Source organism: Balaenoptera borealis (assembly GCF_965194805.1).
Source record: "Balaenoptera borealis genome assembly, chromosome: 7".
Classification (NCBI taxonomy): Eukaryota; Metazoa; Chordata; class Mammalia; order Artiodactyla; family Balaenopteridae; genus Balaenoptera; species Balaenoptera borealis.
The window spans coordinates 85,168,300-85,185,775 of NC_138864.1; the positions used below are offsets into that span (position 1 = coordinate 85,168,300).

Below are 17,476 nucleotides of genomic sequence, written 5' to 3' on the forward strand. Positions count from 1 at the left end.
GATAGAGCTGCAAATATTTTTGGAAAACACGATCTGCCATATGTTTTAAGAGTCAAGTTCAGGCAGAAGTCTCATATCCAACTCCCCAGGCTGCACAGGCCAAGGCCTTAACTTCTTTCCCCAGGTGGATGTTAAAACATGTGTTACTAGACCCCATGGAACTAGCAGCACCACCCCCATGCAGCATAGCTGCAGAATCAGCAGGCATGTTTACAGCTTGCTGTACTGATATTAAATTCCTCTTTCATTTCTACCACCTGCAGAGTTCCCTTTCTATATTGCAAGTTTAACTATGCATTTAAGGGCATTTAAAAAAATATTTTACTCAGCATTCCTACGGGCTTATAAAAATTGGAGGATTTTCAGGTTTTCTTAGTCCACCTCTTACTGGAATCAGAAACTTTTTTTTTTTTTTTAATTGATTGATTGATTGATTGCTGTGCTGGGTCTTCGTTTCTGTGAGAGGGCTTTCTCCAGTTGCGGCAAGTGGGGGCCACTCTTCATCGCGGTGCGCGGGCCTCTCACCATCGCGGCCTCTCCCGTTGCGGAGCACAGGCTCCAGACGCGCAGGCTCAGTAATTGTGGCTCACGGGCCCAGTTGCTCCGCGGCATGTGGGATCCTCCCAGACCAGGGCGCGAACCCGTGTCTCCCGCATTAGCAGGCAGATTCTCAACCACTGCGCCACCAGGGAAGCCCCTGGAATCAGAAACTTTATCCTAACTTTATTCAAAGGAGTATACATTGAGAGGGGAGGGGAGGAGGTGCTTGGCATACAACAGCCAATCCATGTCTTCCCTGCCCTCCCTGGGGTCACATTACACACACACACACACACACACAAAATTCTCATCAGATTTTTTAATTGTGTAAGCTTATACACTTGTGGCAAGGAGTTACATATCTGTTAGTATCTCAACAGGTTGGACCACAATTCCCATTAAAGAAGAAGAAACTGGCCTTCATGGAGGAAAAGAAATAAGTTGAAAGTAAAGGAGAGATGGTGAAGGCAAGGGTGTCAGCAAATACCAAAGCAACTAACATGATGGTCATGCTGCTCTGCATGAGAGACTGGGAGGAGTGTCTTTTAATTCCTAAAAGAGAAGTGGAAATAAAGGGTAAAGAATGGAGGACGGTGGATAGAGGAGGATCAAGGGGTGGTAGGCCAGGAGCTACATGGGCAGCGTGGTCTTTAAAAAAATTACTGGCTGTGGGATGGGTGAAAGAACGGTTGAGAAGAGAACTATGACTTTAAATTGTCTGCACACAATTGCATATTGTGATCTCTCTTTCCCTAATCTTCAGTCAAGTCTTGCTTTGACCAATAGCCTCTGGTTACACGGGAAGAAGAGAAGAGGAAGGGGCTTTGGCCTGCATCTGAGTCTATGTCAGAGCAGATATAAAAATAGCCAGAAGCATACAGAGGAACACAATCAAGGGAGGGTAGGAAATCAGGGCCAGAAGAACACTAAGTCATCCCAGATATTCACGGAAACACTGAGGTCTGCTCTGAATCTCCAAAGGGCACACAACAGTGATTTGAGCCTATTTAACTAGATCTCAATGGACCAAGAGCCTCCAGCTAACATCTGGGTTACATATTGTCCACAAGTTTCTAGAAGCTACTTATAGTATCATTGGCCATCCACTGGTGGACCAATGACTAACATACTGGGGACCAAGTGATATAGTGGACGTATTCAAAGACTTGCTCAAACGCATTCAAAAAAAGAAAAGCAGAGTGGGTTTCAGTTCCCCAAACACATAACACTCCAGTCCATCACTATGACCACTGCCATCAACCCTCACTAAGACAAGGTGAGTTTCCCATCACTGGATAGGTTCCTTCAGAGAGCTCATGACCCCCTGACAGGGATGTCACAAAGAGGATGAGTTTTACAGGAAGTAGTGAGGTTTGGACTGGATCATGTTCAAGTTCTAGTCTAACTTGAAATTTTTCAAATCTAAGATAATGGGTTGATATATCTGTTTACTGAACCAAGCAGATTTGCATGGCTGATAACGACTATATTTGATGAAAGGGATGGAGAAAGGGGGTAAGAAAGAGCAGTGGGACCCTTGTGGTCAGGCAGATAAATCTTGGATGAACGCAAGTTAGGGAGTAACTCCCTGTGGTTCTGAAACACAAGTATGTCATGACAAAAACTAGAGCGTGACAGTACAGGTTACTGTGTGGAGGGTGATCTGAAGCTACAAGCAAGAAGCTAGGGGCCAACCAAGCAGTTCTTATAATGACCTTGTTGTGGAGTAGCAAAGGCCAGGGCCAGATAGGAGATGATCTTAGAAAAGAGAGGATTAGATTCAAGAGATGATGCAGAGCAGTGCCAGTCACAAGGGAGGATTAGGGGGACCTTTAGATCATCTTCCCATAATCTCCATCAGCCCCCACAAACTCCTCCAATAAAAATAAAATAAAATAATAATAATATACTATTCTTTGACAATAAACATTTGCTCTGTCTTATGTCTGTATGCAATTACATATTACAAGCAGCTGTCGAAAACTGCTAATTGTATTATTCTGTAATGTATAAACTAAATAAAACCATTGTACTGCTCTGCATGCTGCCTTTTACCTCTACCTCTATCTCTGCCACCACCATAACACAGTCCTTCCAACTACAGCAGTGGTTCTCAAATACTGACATGCATCAGAATCACCACTAGAGTCTGTTAAAACACATATTGCTGAGACCCACCCCCAGGAGTTTCTGATTCAGCAGATCTGGTAAAGGGCTCAAATACTCATATCTCTAACAAGTTCCCAGGGACCCCACTTTGAAGACCACTGAGCTGCATTGCTACCCCTAAGCCCCTAGAGCTGCCAAAGCTGAAGGTAACTTTCTGCGGGAGCAAGTAGGAAATGAAGAGGCTCGGTCTGTGAATACTACTGAGGTGGGACCTAGAGCTCTACAGAGGATCTGAACATTTTGGAAATAGTTACAGTTGTTTAAGACAAACCAGGAAATCTCCATATCTGCTTCCTGCCCTGTGCTGGGCCCTTTATATGGCTCTAGCTCACAGTACACACCCCTGAGAACGCTGAACACCCAGCCGGCAGCCACAGCCCATCACTGCTCGTGGCATTTCTCAGCCCTCACTCCCACCCATTTTATCCTATCCTTGTTCTCATCATCTTGGTTCTGTAACCCATCCACCCCCAACTCAAGTTCTCGATGCTTGTGACAAACCCTCCTTGCTGTGACAGTCAGTTTAGAAAAAAATCTCTGGCTGGACTTGAGCGCTCTGTCAGACGTGATTTGAATTTGCCTTGGGGCTCCACAATGGCCATTACCGTGTAACAGGTACTAGGCTCACCCTGCACCCACCCTAGCTGTACATCCCTGCCTGCCCCTGCCCATCTCTGCCCAGGAAAGGGGACCATTCACCCAATCATACACCCAATATAAAAATACTAGGCGACCTCCCTTTGCTTTATCATCCATCCACCGAAACTACTCCAGCTTTTTTATAGAATAATCTATTTTCAACACTATCTGGATTATTACCTCCCAAAGCAAAAGAGGCCAAATTTGCAGGCATTACTAATTAGGGTCCATTTTCTTACTGCTTTTGACACCACTATTTTCTTTTCAATCATTACTCATCTCAGGGGAGAAACTGTTCTTCCTCAATTAGGGAAGCAATCAAAACACCAGGATGGAGCTGCCCAGCTACACAAGTTCTGGGGCCAACCCCTCCCTCAGGACAGTCTCTTCCAATGCCGTGCACTCCCTTCTCAAAAGGTGCTCTGTCCATTGCACTGCATGCAGACTCTTTTAAGCCTCCTGGAGTAGAGATGTACACCCAAATCTGAGCTTTTCCTGCCACACTGTGGCCACCTCTGAACACTACACATGGCCTTTATTCCTTGAAGAGTGGTATCGCTTTTTTTTTTTTTTTTCCCCTACCTTTTCTACCTGTTAACCCACACACACTCCCCAAGCCTCAGCTAATGCTTGTCTCCTCCAGGAAGACTCCCTTGAACCCACCCCCAACCCAGGCCAGATGAAGTCTCCCCCATCTAGCTCCCACCACCCCCGTACCAATCTCTCGCATTTCCCTCCACACACCGCACTGGAGCCACTTACTTCTCCAACTCCCTGATTAGACTGTGAGCTCTTGGAAGACAAACTTACTCATCTGTGTGTCCCCAGGGCCTAGCAGAGAAAAATCTTCAATAAACACATGTGAAAGGAAGGGAGGGAGGAACGGAGGGAGGAAAGGAGGAAGGGAGGGAGGGAGAGAGGTGGGCGGGGAGAGGAAAATGACTCAGGGTAATAATATACGTAATGACAATCACCCACACTTACTGAGCACTTACAGTGTGCAAACACTATGCTTTATATTATTTACCCCAAGCAATCAGGGCCAATATCCACCTCAGCTGCCCCCGCCCCATCCAGTGACTGGCCTATCAGGACCTCCTGCACCCTCCTTCACATCACCCATGGCCAACATCTGTTCTGATTGGTCGGTGACCACGTCACATGTTTTTAAGCATTTTAGCACTCATTCCTACCTAGAGTAATTAAGTTACCTGCACAAGTTCACACAGAATTCAGAATTCCTGGACTCAGAACCCAAACCCAGGCCTGACACCAGAGCCCATGTCCCTCGTGGCTTCTGAGGACCCTCACGTTAGTATATGGGAGCCCCTTGAGGGAGGCCTGGATCCAGAGGGATCCGGGAGTGTGTGTGCTGGCAGTGGGAGAGCCTACCCTGCCTAAGAAGTTAGGATAAGGAGGAGTGGGGAGAAGCTGCAGGCAGGGTAGTAGTTTACTCAGTCTTCATTCAACAGGCAGTTGTTCCTGCACTAGGCACAGTCAATACATGCTCAACCAGGGGTCCGCTGGCCTCCAGGAGCCTACTGTCTAATGGGAGACAGACATGCACATAAAACAGACCTCTCCAGAGAGGAGGGCTCTCTGGGGCTGGCGCTGGAGGGCAGCCTCCCAGCATCCCAGACATCTGGACCAGCAGGAGTCACCCCGGCCCCAGGGCCAGCTGACTCCATCCCAACAGTCCCGATGTCAGGAGCCCAGTGTCAGGGGGCTCCAGGAGCTCGTCCCCTGACTGGGGTCTGGAGCTGGGCTGGGAGGTCCAGTTCTTCACCACACAGCTCTGGTCCCCAGAGGCCACCTACAGCTCCAGGAGGAGGGGGAGACGCTGGCCAAGTGTGACACTCTTCAAAGGCTTCCCCAGAATCAGGGTCCACTCCGTGGGCTAGCACAAAGACCCCTCTTAGCCTGACCCCGGGCTGCCTCTCCAGCCAGTTTCCCTAACGTGCGAGGCTCCTCTGTGCCCATGTGTTCTCTCTGCCTGGGACACGCTTCCCACACCTTCCTCAAAAGCACCCTTCAACACTCAAGGCAAGCATGCCCTTCCCAGGGAAACCCGATCTAACCTGTTTAGAGGCCCTGCCCTGTGTTCCCTCTGCCCCCACTTCCTGACCCCCTCTGACAGCACAATCCTCACTGTGGACTAACTTTTCTGTCTTCTCACATCAGGCTTTACACTCCTGGATGGCAGGGATCTTGTTTTCATCAGCATTTGTATCCTCAGCACAAGGATGAGCCAGGCCCCTGGTGAGTGTTCAGTACCTATTTGAATGAGCAACTAAATGAATGAGCGAGTGAACAATTAAATGAAGAAACCCCTTTGTCCCCTCTATTTACACACTGAGAATACATTTTCAGGTATCTGGAGAAAACAATTAAAAGGCCTGCTATCAATCATTTTCACCACAGTAAGAATGAATCCCTGTGTTCCCACTCCCGAGGGGATGTGTATATCAAGTTTTTCCCTTATTTTAGGCAATTTCTGATATAAGTAAGCTGGTGGAAGGGCATGTTGGAGGAAAAGTCTTCCCGCCCCAGATGAGACCAACTGTAGCCACGTGGATCTCTGAAGCCTGCCCTGTGGTAAAGCTTGAGTACCTCCATGACTGAGCTGGAAGACCCCCAATCCCCAAGTCCCAGAATCAGCAAACTCTAACCCCTAGACCAAGGAGGAAGTCATGTGCCCTGGGAACAGCCAAGATTTGGAGTTGGAAGACCTAGAATTCCAGCAGTGAGCGATTCTCAGTGTTTTCTCCCGGCCTCATTGTCCTCATTTGTAAAAATGGAGACAGCGCATAGCTGTGTGAGCACTGCCTGTCAGAAAGCTTTGCATGCAGTACCCATGGGAGATGCTCTGCCCACTCACCCCACCCACCGCACAGAGAGGGGTGGTCCCCACACACAGGGACTCCAACCCAAGGATAGATAGCCTCATGGTGGGAGCCATTCTAAACCATCTGTTGACGTAAAGCCAACGTGCTTTGGGCTCACACGGTGCCTTAGAGTCGGGGTCACTCTCAATCCTTCATTCTCCTTGACACTGTCATTCTTCTGTAGGTTTTGGAGGGAAAGATAATATTCTCCACTTCTTTTGAATACCGCTCCCCTCCCTCCCTCCTGCTCCTTCCCCAGCCCACTCCTAGGAGGATGACTTCCTTGTTACTCTATGTGTCCGTGGTTGTTAGGTAGATGCTCTGACTAAGGCTGAGTCGATCAAAAGTCACTGCTAAGACTAAAGTGATGAAGATGGGGTGGCAAAGGGTCCTGATAGGATCCAGAGTCTCACAGGACTCACTCCACGGCACCCACCACCTCAGCACTGCTGTTTGATGGCACAGCAAGTGTCTCCAGTCTAAAAGTCATAGGAAGTAAGCTTGACCCATAGGTTTTGGAATCAATTTCTTTGAGGAAAGCACAGTGTCCTGGGTGGTAGTGTCAGTCACATAGAGAAGAAAGCCAAGCACAGGGTTGTATTGTGGAAGCGACCCTCTTTGGAAACGGACTGGAATGAGCTTGCAAGGCTGGTAAACTAGATGGCCAAGGTAGGATGGGAAGCCAGCCCTTGGAAAAGCCAGATGTCTTCATGACTCCTACACTCTATTTCCTCTGGTTCTCCTTTAGGATTTCTTACTATAATCATCATAGCTCATTTCCATTGCAGTAGAGGGTAGCCAAGAAAAGTATATGGATTCAAGCAGGGGCAAAATCTACAGAGAAATGAACATATTTCAGAGGCACTGGGAATTAGCATGTGAAAACCCCAAAGGGGATGAAAATCTTGGGACTACTTGAGTGGCCACTGGGCCAGCCCCTTCCTCCCTACCCTGAGCTCTTTTCTGCTTAACCCCCAGAGGGTCCAGTTTTCACAACATTACCGACCTGTGTTCTTGCCTCCCACTCTGAATTCCTCCTAATTACATGCTGGGCCACAAACACTGTCAGGGCTTTCATATGTCTTGCAAGGTGCAAAAGTTAGAGAATGCTGCAGTATTTCATTTTCCAGCTTCCAAACGAAAGTCCATCATCCAAATCCTTCCAGTCTTCCCAAACTGAACACTTCATTCACATGAAAAACGTCATTTTCAATGTGGGGAAGTGAGGTGAGTGTCAATCAGACAATGCTACATTAAGGAATTTTTTCCCTTCCTAAAAACCACCTAATTTTTTCCCTCTAGTGTTTGCTACAAAAAGATTTAGTAGCTAATGTGCCATCTGACTTTTTTCCAGGACATTGCACTAAGTCAGGAGACTTTTTTCCTTTCTTTTTTTCTTTTCAGAATCAGCCCAATTTAATTGGTTTGCCACTAATTACTTTTTTCCTATATAGATATTATTTTCCCTCATATCCTCACTTAGCTCCTACTAATGAGCTTTCAAGTGACACACCATCCCTCCAACCCAGTCACACAATTTAGAATCTGTAGAAGCTGTTTACAAGAGAAGGTACCCTCTTCTCTCTGTGAAGGGCCAAACTGCTCCAGGTTTCATTCTAGCTTCTCGGTTAAAGGGCTCCATCCCCTTCCCAAACCTTGTGATGAGCCTCTGAAGGGCAGAAACTCCCATGGGGGTGCAGCCTGCACAGCGTGGTCGGATTACCACCCCAGCTTATTAATTTGCCTGACTACTGCTCAGGAGACGAAGAAATACAGGAACTAAAAGCATATTCATCATCCTCACTGAGCTGTGGGATGAAATACTTATTTTGGAAATAACGATTCCAGGTAGGAGGGCAGTGAAAAATGGGGCCTGTGAGAAGCAAGTGTTTTATTACACAGTTTCTAAAATGTGAGCACTTAATGCTCTTTCATTATCATCTATTATTACAGTTCTATAAAAATCGTTTTTAGGAATCAATCCCAAAGTTCTGAAGCCCCCCCCCCAAAAGAGCTAGAAGGCAGAATTTGGAAGAAGCCCCCGAAATAAAGAAATGATACTTTCGACTCTACATGTTAAGACTTATCTTGGCAGAACCCACACACAAGACTTGGTCAGCCCTATGTGAACAACGCAGTGACTCTCATGCCATCACTTCAAAAGATGGTAACTTTTTTATAAAAGAGAGAAGATGGGTATGAGTTTCCTATTTTTCAGATGGGAAAACTGAGGCTCGGAAAGCATAAGTGAAATTACTTTAAGTGAAAGCCAGCAAGTAGTGATGGTGCTGGAAAGAAAAATCCATCTATTTTGATTTACAGTTCCACTATTTCTCCACTGGATGCTCAGCCCATTTGGGGAGCATCTCCACCCAACCCTACTCAATCTCCCTTGGTATTTCCACTCCCTTCATTGGGATCTGGGTTTTCATCCCAGGGAATGCATTAACTTGGCAAATGTATTATTTGCTGATCACTCTGGCACAGAAAACATCAAGAGGCTTTTGACTCTTGCTCACCCATTGGGAATGAAGACCTGGAGACAAAGGAGTCGAGTGAAATTGATGGGGAGCTCCTAGGCCCTTACAAACATCCCAGTGCCAAAGGAGAACCAGTTACAGATTCCATCTGAGCTTCAAAATATCACCAAACTGAGGAAAAGCCAGTGGAGCTAGGCCTTAAGTCCACGCTGGGAGGTGACGATGCTTCCACACGTGTAACGGACCTTGACAACTACAAGCATTTCATAGACTCTTCTGCACTCATTCTTCAGAAAAAGCCCACCCCACAGCAAGGTACTCTGAGGGGATTCTCCAGTGCAGTGTTTCTCAAACTCAACTGTGCACAGGAATTTGGGGATTTGTTGAAATCCAGACCCTGATTCAGTAGGTCTGGGGTGAGCCTGGGGTTCTGCTTTTCTAAAAAGCCACGAGGCAATGTCGATTCTGCTGCTCCCAGGTCCACACTTCGAATAGCAAAGCCCTAGAACATGGTTTGATAAAACACAATTCTAAGGATTGAAAAGGCAATAGCAAAGAATAACTCACTGGTGATGGGGCTCAAATGGAGTAATAACCCACTGAAGACATTTCCTATATTACTCTTTTACTGGCAGTGTTTTACTGACACCTGGCAGGGTGAACCACACAGGCAAAAAGGCTCTGAAGGAGCCCAGGAAAGGAGGGAAACAAGATTTACTCACGGGAGAAGCGGGCAAGTGGTCTGGCAGTCTTATCTCCGGCTTCATTTGCAACTGGAAAAAAAAAAAAAATGGAAGATACAATTAAGAGCAAGGCACGTGTGTCCATAGAATATGCCCAACCTACAGCTAATCCTCTGGATGATTCACTATTAAGCTGTTTCTGAGAGTCTTTGTAAGAGGATAAAAGCAACTTCACTCCCTCTCTTTCTATATTTCCAGTGCTGCTCTCAATGTCTAAACGAGGTCAAAAGTCTTAATCATTCTGATTAGAATAGTGAATTAAGCTGGAGACGACCTAAACAATACCTAGTTTACTGGGCTTACAGGAGTTAACTGGCTTGCACGCACTGAGTAAGAGCCGTGCACACCAGGCTCCAAAGCCAGTGCACATCCTCCTGCTTTAAGCGTCCTCTCACCGGGATGTCCTTCAGCACACAAATGCACCCCAACCACCTGACATCGGTCTGATTTTCTTGATCCATGGCGCAAAGCAAGGCAGGGATTTCAGAAGATAGTAAGGTTGGTGACTGTTAAGAAGGATATTTAAATTTAGAGTCTAACGAATAGGAGGATCGAGAAAATTGTCCAGAGAGCTGCCCTAGAAAACCTTACCCCTAACGCTTCTCAGCAGGGTCGTTCACCCTCCTCTGAAAAGCCTCTATATAATTTATCATCTTGATAGGGTCATAATTACTATCCCCTATATTTACGAACACCATCTTCATGGATAAAAAAGATATCAATTGTTAAATTGAAACACAAGTTTCATCCGCTTTAAATATCACTTTTAATGCCCATAATGACTATAAACCTTGGATGTTTTGTAGATATTTGTGATCAACTTGAATGAACATTCAAAGCAATCAATTGGAAAAATCTGTTCATTTTAGTTTAGGAAAGAACATCCAATACATATGCAGAATAAAGGAGATTGCTAATGTCATCATTAAAATCATTCTCATCTATGAGAATTTGCAGTACAGGACAAAAGAAGTAACTACTTCAGAAATGTATTACATCATTTTGCAAAGAATGCAAGGAGTCAAAAAATTCCTTTCACCCTTTCAAAAGGGTGAAAATTTTTAAATTTACCATAATTTTTTAAATTAATGAATTTAATCTCAGTCTACTTCGTGCTTCTGTCATTTGCACTGCCCCACTGTCTGCACTCTTTGTATATATTACAAACAAGACATTATACAAAACAACCAGCAGGGGGAGGTGACATTGCATCCTGCTCCCATTATCTCTCACACCCCAGCATTTTGGAAAGAAAGAGAGAGAAATGGAGAGTGGAAGACAGAGAGGGAGGGGGGAGAAAGGAGCAAGACCTAGGTGGCTATTGACGTGAGTTTCCTGGCCTTGAGTTCAAACTGTTTCCTCTTTGGACACTACAGATCTCTAAAGAAAGAAATAGAGCAAGGTTATGTTTGCTGCAGAAACTGACGGGCTGCTTTTAAAGTAGGAATATGAAGACCATCGCCATTGCTGAGAACACCAGCAGGCACTAAAATGTTCAGCTTGGAGAGCTCACGTTTTCCCTGAGGGAAGAAGGAGGGGTGGTCACAACACCGTCACAGTTTCACATGCAGCCACGGCTGCTTCCTCACCCACAGGCTTTTTCCTCCCCTCCCGCCACCCTATCCAAGGGTGGGAATTGCTGACCCAGATCCAAGTCACGCCAGGAGAGGCAGGAATCAAGATCTAGGCCAGTGAGAGTTGTCTCTACCCAGAAGGAATTCGAACCCTGCTACCAGCATTATTTTCCTAAATGCAGACCCAGTGCCCCAAGGTCTCCCATGATGTCCCAACATCCACAAGACGCAATCCAGCTAACCTGACCTAGTACTGAAAACCTGGCACCGCCTAGTCTTCTCAGCTCACTGCATTTCCCAGCGCTTCCTTCAGGGCCCAGCCACACGCTCTAAATGGACAAGTCCCAAACACGCCCTACATACTCTCTGTTCCCTTTGCTACTGCTCCTTTGCCCCCTCCCCTCTACACACCCCTCCCCACTGCTTCACTCCTGCTCATCCTTTAGGATTCTGGAGGAGCCATTCATTTCTGAAAAGCTCCCCTGGCTCCCAGCACGGCTTCTGCATTCCACAGATCTCTGCCCGTGCTCCTCACTCCCCGCGCAGACCAGTGGTTCTCAAACTTCAGCGGTGAGACCAGCGGTGCCCCGCGCAGGCACCAGAGCTACCAGGAAGGTTTGTTAAAATAAATTGCAGGGTTTTTTAAAATGCAAGTTCTGATTCAGTGGGTCGGGGATGGGGCCCGAGAATCTGCATTTCTAACAAGTTTCCAGGTGATACTGAGAATGCACGTCTGGGGACCATATTTTGAGAACAGCTGCTCTAAACTATAAATTACCCCACCCAAGACAAGGATCATAACTTTTCATCTTTTTGTTTCCAATCTTTCAAACAGTGACTGGCACGCAGAATAATGCATTCAGTCAATATTTTTAGAACTGAATGAAATAGACTGAAATTGATACCAAGTGCCACAGATGGCTCTGTAGAGAGAGCCCTCAGATTGGCTTCCAGAGGACTATAAAAAGCCCCAGGTGTGTTCTGCTTGGCCCCTACAATGTCTTTAATTTTTAAACAATTAGTTGTCTGCATTTAAAAATCAAGAGGTTTCAAATATAAATGCAGATTGTCAGCTTAATAACTGAGTAACTGTCCAGACCCATGGGCCAGCAATGGGTCACCACTGAGACGCCCCCTATGGGTGAGTCCAGCTCCTGGATGTTCGGGAGGCAGCTCTTTGCTGACTGGCGTGGGCTTTCTATACCCTTGGCGTGGGTCCAGAAGGCAGGTGAACACAGGACCTCTTAAAGGTCTTAAAGAATGAAACTAAGACTCAACAGAGACCAGCACTACAAGGAGTGGTTGCGGCCAAGCTTGCTAAGCCCCTCTGTTCCGAGCCCACAAACTGCCCCGACATGTTCGATGGTCCACCAGCACAATGCTGGCCGGCTCAGACACACGGGGGCTTCTTGACCAGCAGAGGGGCCTTCCTACACTGCTGTCTGCCTTTTATTTTAAAAAAATATCTAGCAAGCTTCAACAATGAAGTAGATGTTCCATTTATCAAGTGCAATTAGAGCTTGAATTTGGCAAGATCTCATAAAAATGATTCTGTAGATTTAAGGAAAGTTAGCCATTTAAGGAAAGTTATTATGTAGATTTACCGAAAGTCATGTTGGGTATAACACGTAGACCAATATGTATTATTAATTCCATTGGTGTTGAATTGTATATCTAGGCTGCCGTGTGTATTTAGCCACAGAGAAATGAGTGGAAGGATGTGCACCAGATATATTAACAGTTATTTCTTCCATGTGCTGGCATTTGGGGAGATTATCAGCCTTTTTTATACTTTTCTACATAAACCCAACAGTTGGATAAGCACATGCCATCCTTATAATCAGAAACAAATGTTTTTAATTAAAGGGGTAGAAAACAATTAACTATTATATATAGTTTGGGTCATTATATATGTATGTATATTTATTTATATGAAACATATTTTAGATTCAGATTTCAGAGCAGTCTTGGATCACAGAATCCAGGGGACCTTCTATCTTTAGTCCAAGGGGACTCCCTATAAGTCTCAAGAAATGAATCACCTACTCCCCTCTCCAGGGGGTTCCACACTTTCTAGGTCAGTGGTTTGCAGTCCTGGCCACATGTAAGAATCACTGGAGAAGTTTAAAAAACTCCTGATGCCCAGACCAATTAAATAGGGCCTCAGCGGGCGGGACCCAAGCATCCATACTTTCCAAGTTCCCAGATGATTCCAATGAGCAGCTAAGGCTGAGAAGCACTAACAAATGGTGTTAACTTCAGACACCTTTATCAAAGCAACATTCAGGGAGGAAGATGCCTTCAAAAATAATTACCCCTATTCAGTTCTTCTTTTCAGGATGCTATTGTTTTGTCATTAAAATCCTGAACAGAGACATGCCTCTGCTTTATGAAAAATTCAACAGTTAAGACTGCAAACATAACTATGGAGATCAATTAGTGGGCAACTCTTCACACTGTGAAGGGTTCTTTATAAAAGGATTCACCTCACATTGCCTCTAACCTTCAATACCTGTGTACTGAGAGCCACCTGGGAGCTCAACACCGGGCTAAACTCTGGGAGGACTGCAACAGTCGACTTCATTCAGCTTTGACATACAAGCAAGTTAGGGAGGTAAACTATGTCTCTCAATCTGGGTTTATCCAAGTGTGTTCAGCTAGGGAACTGACTTTAAGATAATGATGATGATGATATGATACAGATTCCTTGGTTCCATTCCAGACCCACTGAAATGGAATCCTGCAAGGGAAGACAAGATTCTAGAATTTAAACAACTGCCTCGAAAGCTACTTAATGTTTGAGAAGCAGCATTCTAAATGAAGTGTGCCCCTGGTATGTTTGCTTTATGTTTCCCCCCCAGAAAACTGGCCAGAAACAAATCTTAAAGTAAAGATTCTCCAAAGGAGACCAGTGGGGAGAGGCAGGTGAGACAGGATGCTGAGAAAGGAAGTTAACTCAGAGCAATGAACATCCCAACCCCAACTGAGTCACAAACATTCCAGGCCATCAGAAAAAGATGGGGAGGGTGGTCCAAACAGTCATAGTGGTGGCATGGGCAGGTACACACTGCTTTGTAACCAAAACTAGCACCAAAAACACTGCCACCCTTGTTTTGAAAACCCTGGCACCTGGGTGAGCATAAATGCAGCTGGGGTGCTGGGTGCCAGGGCAAACACACAATGAGAAAGCAGTTCCACAGGAGAGCCTTGCTTCCTGCAAGGAAATCTGCCTGGCAGGCTGGCTGGCTGCTGCTCTACCACGAGCTCTGGGGCTTGCCAGGGACCCTCTCCAGGTGAGGTCCTTTGGGAAGCCTGCTGGCTGGAAAACCACACACAAGGGACTTCAGAGAAGAGAGTGTTGGAATGAGGTTCCAGGCACCCTCCTAGTTTCTGTAGAAGGTGAAGCTCGGCATTGCTCACAGATGCTTGGCCTCACCTCACCTTGCCTTCCACTTGCAAAGACCCAAGCAAGGAAAACCGAATGGAATACTGGGGAGAGACTCCGTCCAAGATCAAGTGACAGCTTACCTAGCTGTCACCTTCTAATTAAGGCGTTCCATGACCACCTTATTAAGATCGCAGCTCCCGACCCCCCTTCTCACTCTGCCTCATCCCCCTTCCCTGCACGATCCCTCCTGGAAGCACTTACCACCTTCTCATATGCTCTGTTCTTCATTCACTGGGTTTACTGCGTTTTCCTTCCACTACAGTCTAATCCCCACACAAGCACAGATTCTCTGCCAATGAAAAAACTACTATATCCCTAATGCCTAAATGCCTGGCACACAGCATTGAATCAATGACCAACCTCCTACCATGCAGAGTGCGGTGGGGGCCAAGAACTGGAGGCAGAATAAGAAGATGGTACAAGGACATGAACACCCACCGAGCATTTAAATGTTCTATAAGTGTTCATTCTGGGGACTCGCTGGTGGTCCAGTGGCTAAGAGTCTGCACTCCCAATGCAGGGGGCCCAGGTTCGATCTCTGGTCAGGGAACTAGATCCCGCATGCTGCAACTAAAGATCCCACATGCTGCAATGAAGATCCCACACACGGCAACAAAGGTCCCACATGCCACAACTAAGACCCGGCACATCCAAATAAATAAATAAATAATTTTTTTTTTAGAAATTTATTTATTTATTTGTTTTTATCTTTGGCTGTGTTGGGTCTTCGTTGCTGCACACTGGCATTCTCTAGTTGTGGCGAGCGGGGGCTACTCTTCATTGAGGTGCACGGGCTTCTCATTGTGGTGGTTTCTCTTGTTGGGGAGCATGGGCTCTAGGCGCACGGGCTTCAGTAGTTGTGGCACGCAAGCTCTAGGGCGCAGGCTCAGTAGCTGTGGCGCACGGGCTTAGTTGCTCCGTGGCATGTGGGATCTTCCCAGGCCAGGGATCGAACTCGTGTCCCTTGCATTGGCAGGCGGATTCTTAACCACTGTGCCACCAGGGAAGCCCAATAAATATTTTTTTTAAAAAGTATCCATTCTGTCCTTCAGGAATACTTATAAAGCATTGACTAAACTGCAGATAAAGCCCTGAACAATCAGTCATGGTCCCTGCCTTCACACTGAGTAAGACTGTCATTCCCATTTGATAGACAGGGCATTGGAACTCAGAAAAGTCAGGTAACTTTTCCAAGACCACGAAGTTGTGTGTCAGAATTCCAAATCAAGGTATGCCTGGCTCGAAAGCCCAGGTTCTTTCCATTTAGCCTCTCTGCCTTCCAAGAAAGGTAGGCAGATAAGAGCTGTACTCCAGAGAGAGCTACCCCTAGAGAAAAGTCACGCTAAGTCCTGACCCTCTACCCCATGGCTCTAGCCCCAGTGAGAGCCATGTACCAGCCTACAGAGATTGGGGGAGGTCACCTGCCTGGGGATTTCGTACCTGGCACAAGACCAGGAGGTAGTCAGCAGAGAGGGACCCTTTTGTGAGATGGTCACAGGGGCCAGGGCTCACAATAACAGGATCCAGAAGAGGAAGAATCTAGTTACAAAGAGAGGAGCTTCATTGCCACATTCACGCAAGAACCCCAGCTACCAGGTGTCTCCCTAACCCTATTAAATCTTCCACAGTTAGAAAACAGTAACAAGGGAATAGGAACTACAATCAAATTCATCTTCGCGTGAAAACAGTAGAACTCTTAAAACCAGCTCCCAGGAGGCAAGACCTATTCTCTTAACAGGGGAAGAAACTGACATTCCAAGAGATCAAGTGGCTTGTCCAAGATGAGACCAAGGCCAAGCATCAGAGTTGGAAATGCCATCCATTTCTTCTGGCTCCAAGTCCAGCATTCTCAGAGAAGGGAATGTACCCCATCTCTTTAACTCCCTCGTAGTGGTTTGTCAAGGGTAAAAGTAAAGGACTTGGTTTCCTTTGCCCCCATTGGGTTTAATAAATATTGATGCTTGACAACCCCAGGATATGTTTTAAGCATAAACATATACAACTCCGACTGGCAATGGCCGAGTAGAGTACTGTGTTAGGAAGCCTTCTGATGCTGAGTCTGAGTTTAGCAAGATGTGTCTGTGATACGTTACCAAAGCCTGTCATGGGCGGGATGGGGAGAGGCTGGAGGGGGAAGGCAGGATGGGTGTGTGGGAAAATCTCTGCCAGGTTGCGTAGACCATAAAATAATAGGGCCAAAAAAATGGACAATTCACAAAGATAACTGAATTAATTAAATACTTATATAAAAATATATTACTTGACTTGCTTAAAATGAGATCTGCTATATAACTAAGGACCGGACTAAGCACTGATCGTTCATTACCTAATTTTATCTTCACAGCAACTCTCTGAGGTTATCACTATTATTTCCCTATTTTCCAGATACGGAAACTGAGTCTTTGAGAACTTAAGTAAATTCCCTGTGATGAAACAACTAGTGAATGGCAGATTGGAAACTGAATCCAGTAGCACCTTATTCCAGAGCCAGTGCTCTTAACCTGCATGCTACCCATCACACTTTTAGCATGTGAGTATCAGTACTGTTTGACGAGCCTTACTGCCAAGAAACCCAGCCCTGGCAGGAGAACCCCTTGCCTCCCCTCCACTGAGCCTCAGGGCAGAAGCACCACAGAGGGAGACACTCTGTTCTCCTGCTCCATGAACAGAACAGAGCTCTGCAGTCCAACTGGACTGTGTGCCCCAGAGACATAAAAGGCCTCGCCACCCCTCAGCCTGTTCCTTTCTCCACTTCTTTATTCAGAAATGCTCGGCATTGTCTCATTATACCTTTTGGGCCCATCTGCCTGTCAAATAGACTCCGAATCAGGCTCTTGCACAAAAGAAAATAAAACCTAGTTGTAGTGATGACTCATCAGTGCTGGTAATTTGAGAGTGGAAGGGATGGTGCACCTTCCAGGCCCTTCTCTCCTGGAATAATGGGCAAATCCTTGCAGAGGGCAAGGCTTGCCTGCCAGAGGGCAGAGTGGTTCGCCAG

General features: G+C 46.2%; 1 protein-coding gene across 9 annotated transcripts in view; it reads right to left on the reverse strand.

Annotated features, from left to right (window-relative positions):
• The window catches only part of PDE1C (phosphodiesterase 1C), a 613,608-nt gene that overhangs the window by 422,972 nt on the left and 173,160 nt on the right, over positions 1-17,476 (reverse strand). For all 9 annotated transcript variants that reach the window (XM_082399447.1, XM_082399445.1, XM_082399442.1 and 6 more), the window contains one exon: positions 9,436-9,486. In XM_082399447.1, the coding sequence (XP_082255573.1) occupies positions 9,436-9,486 (51 nt within the window). The remainder of the gene's footprint in view (positions 1-9,435; positions 9,487-17,476) is intronic.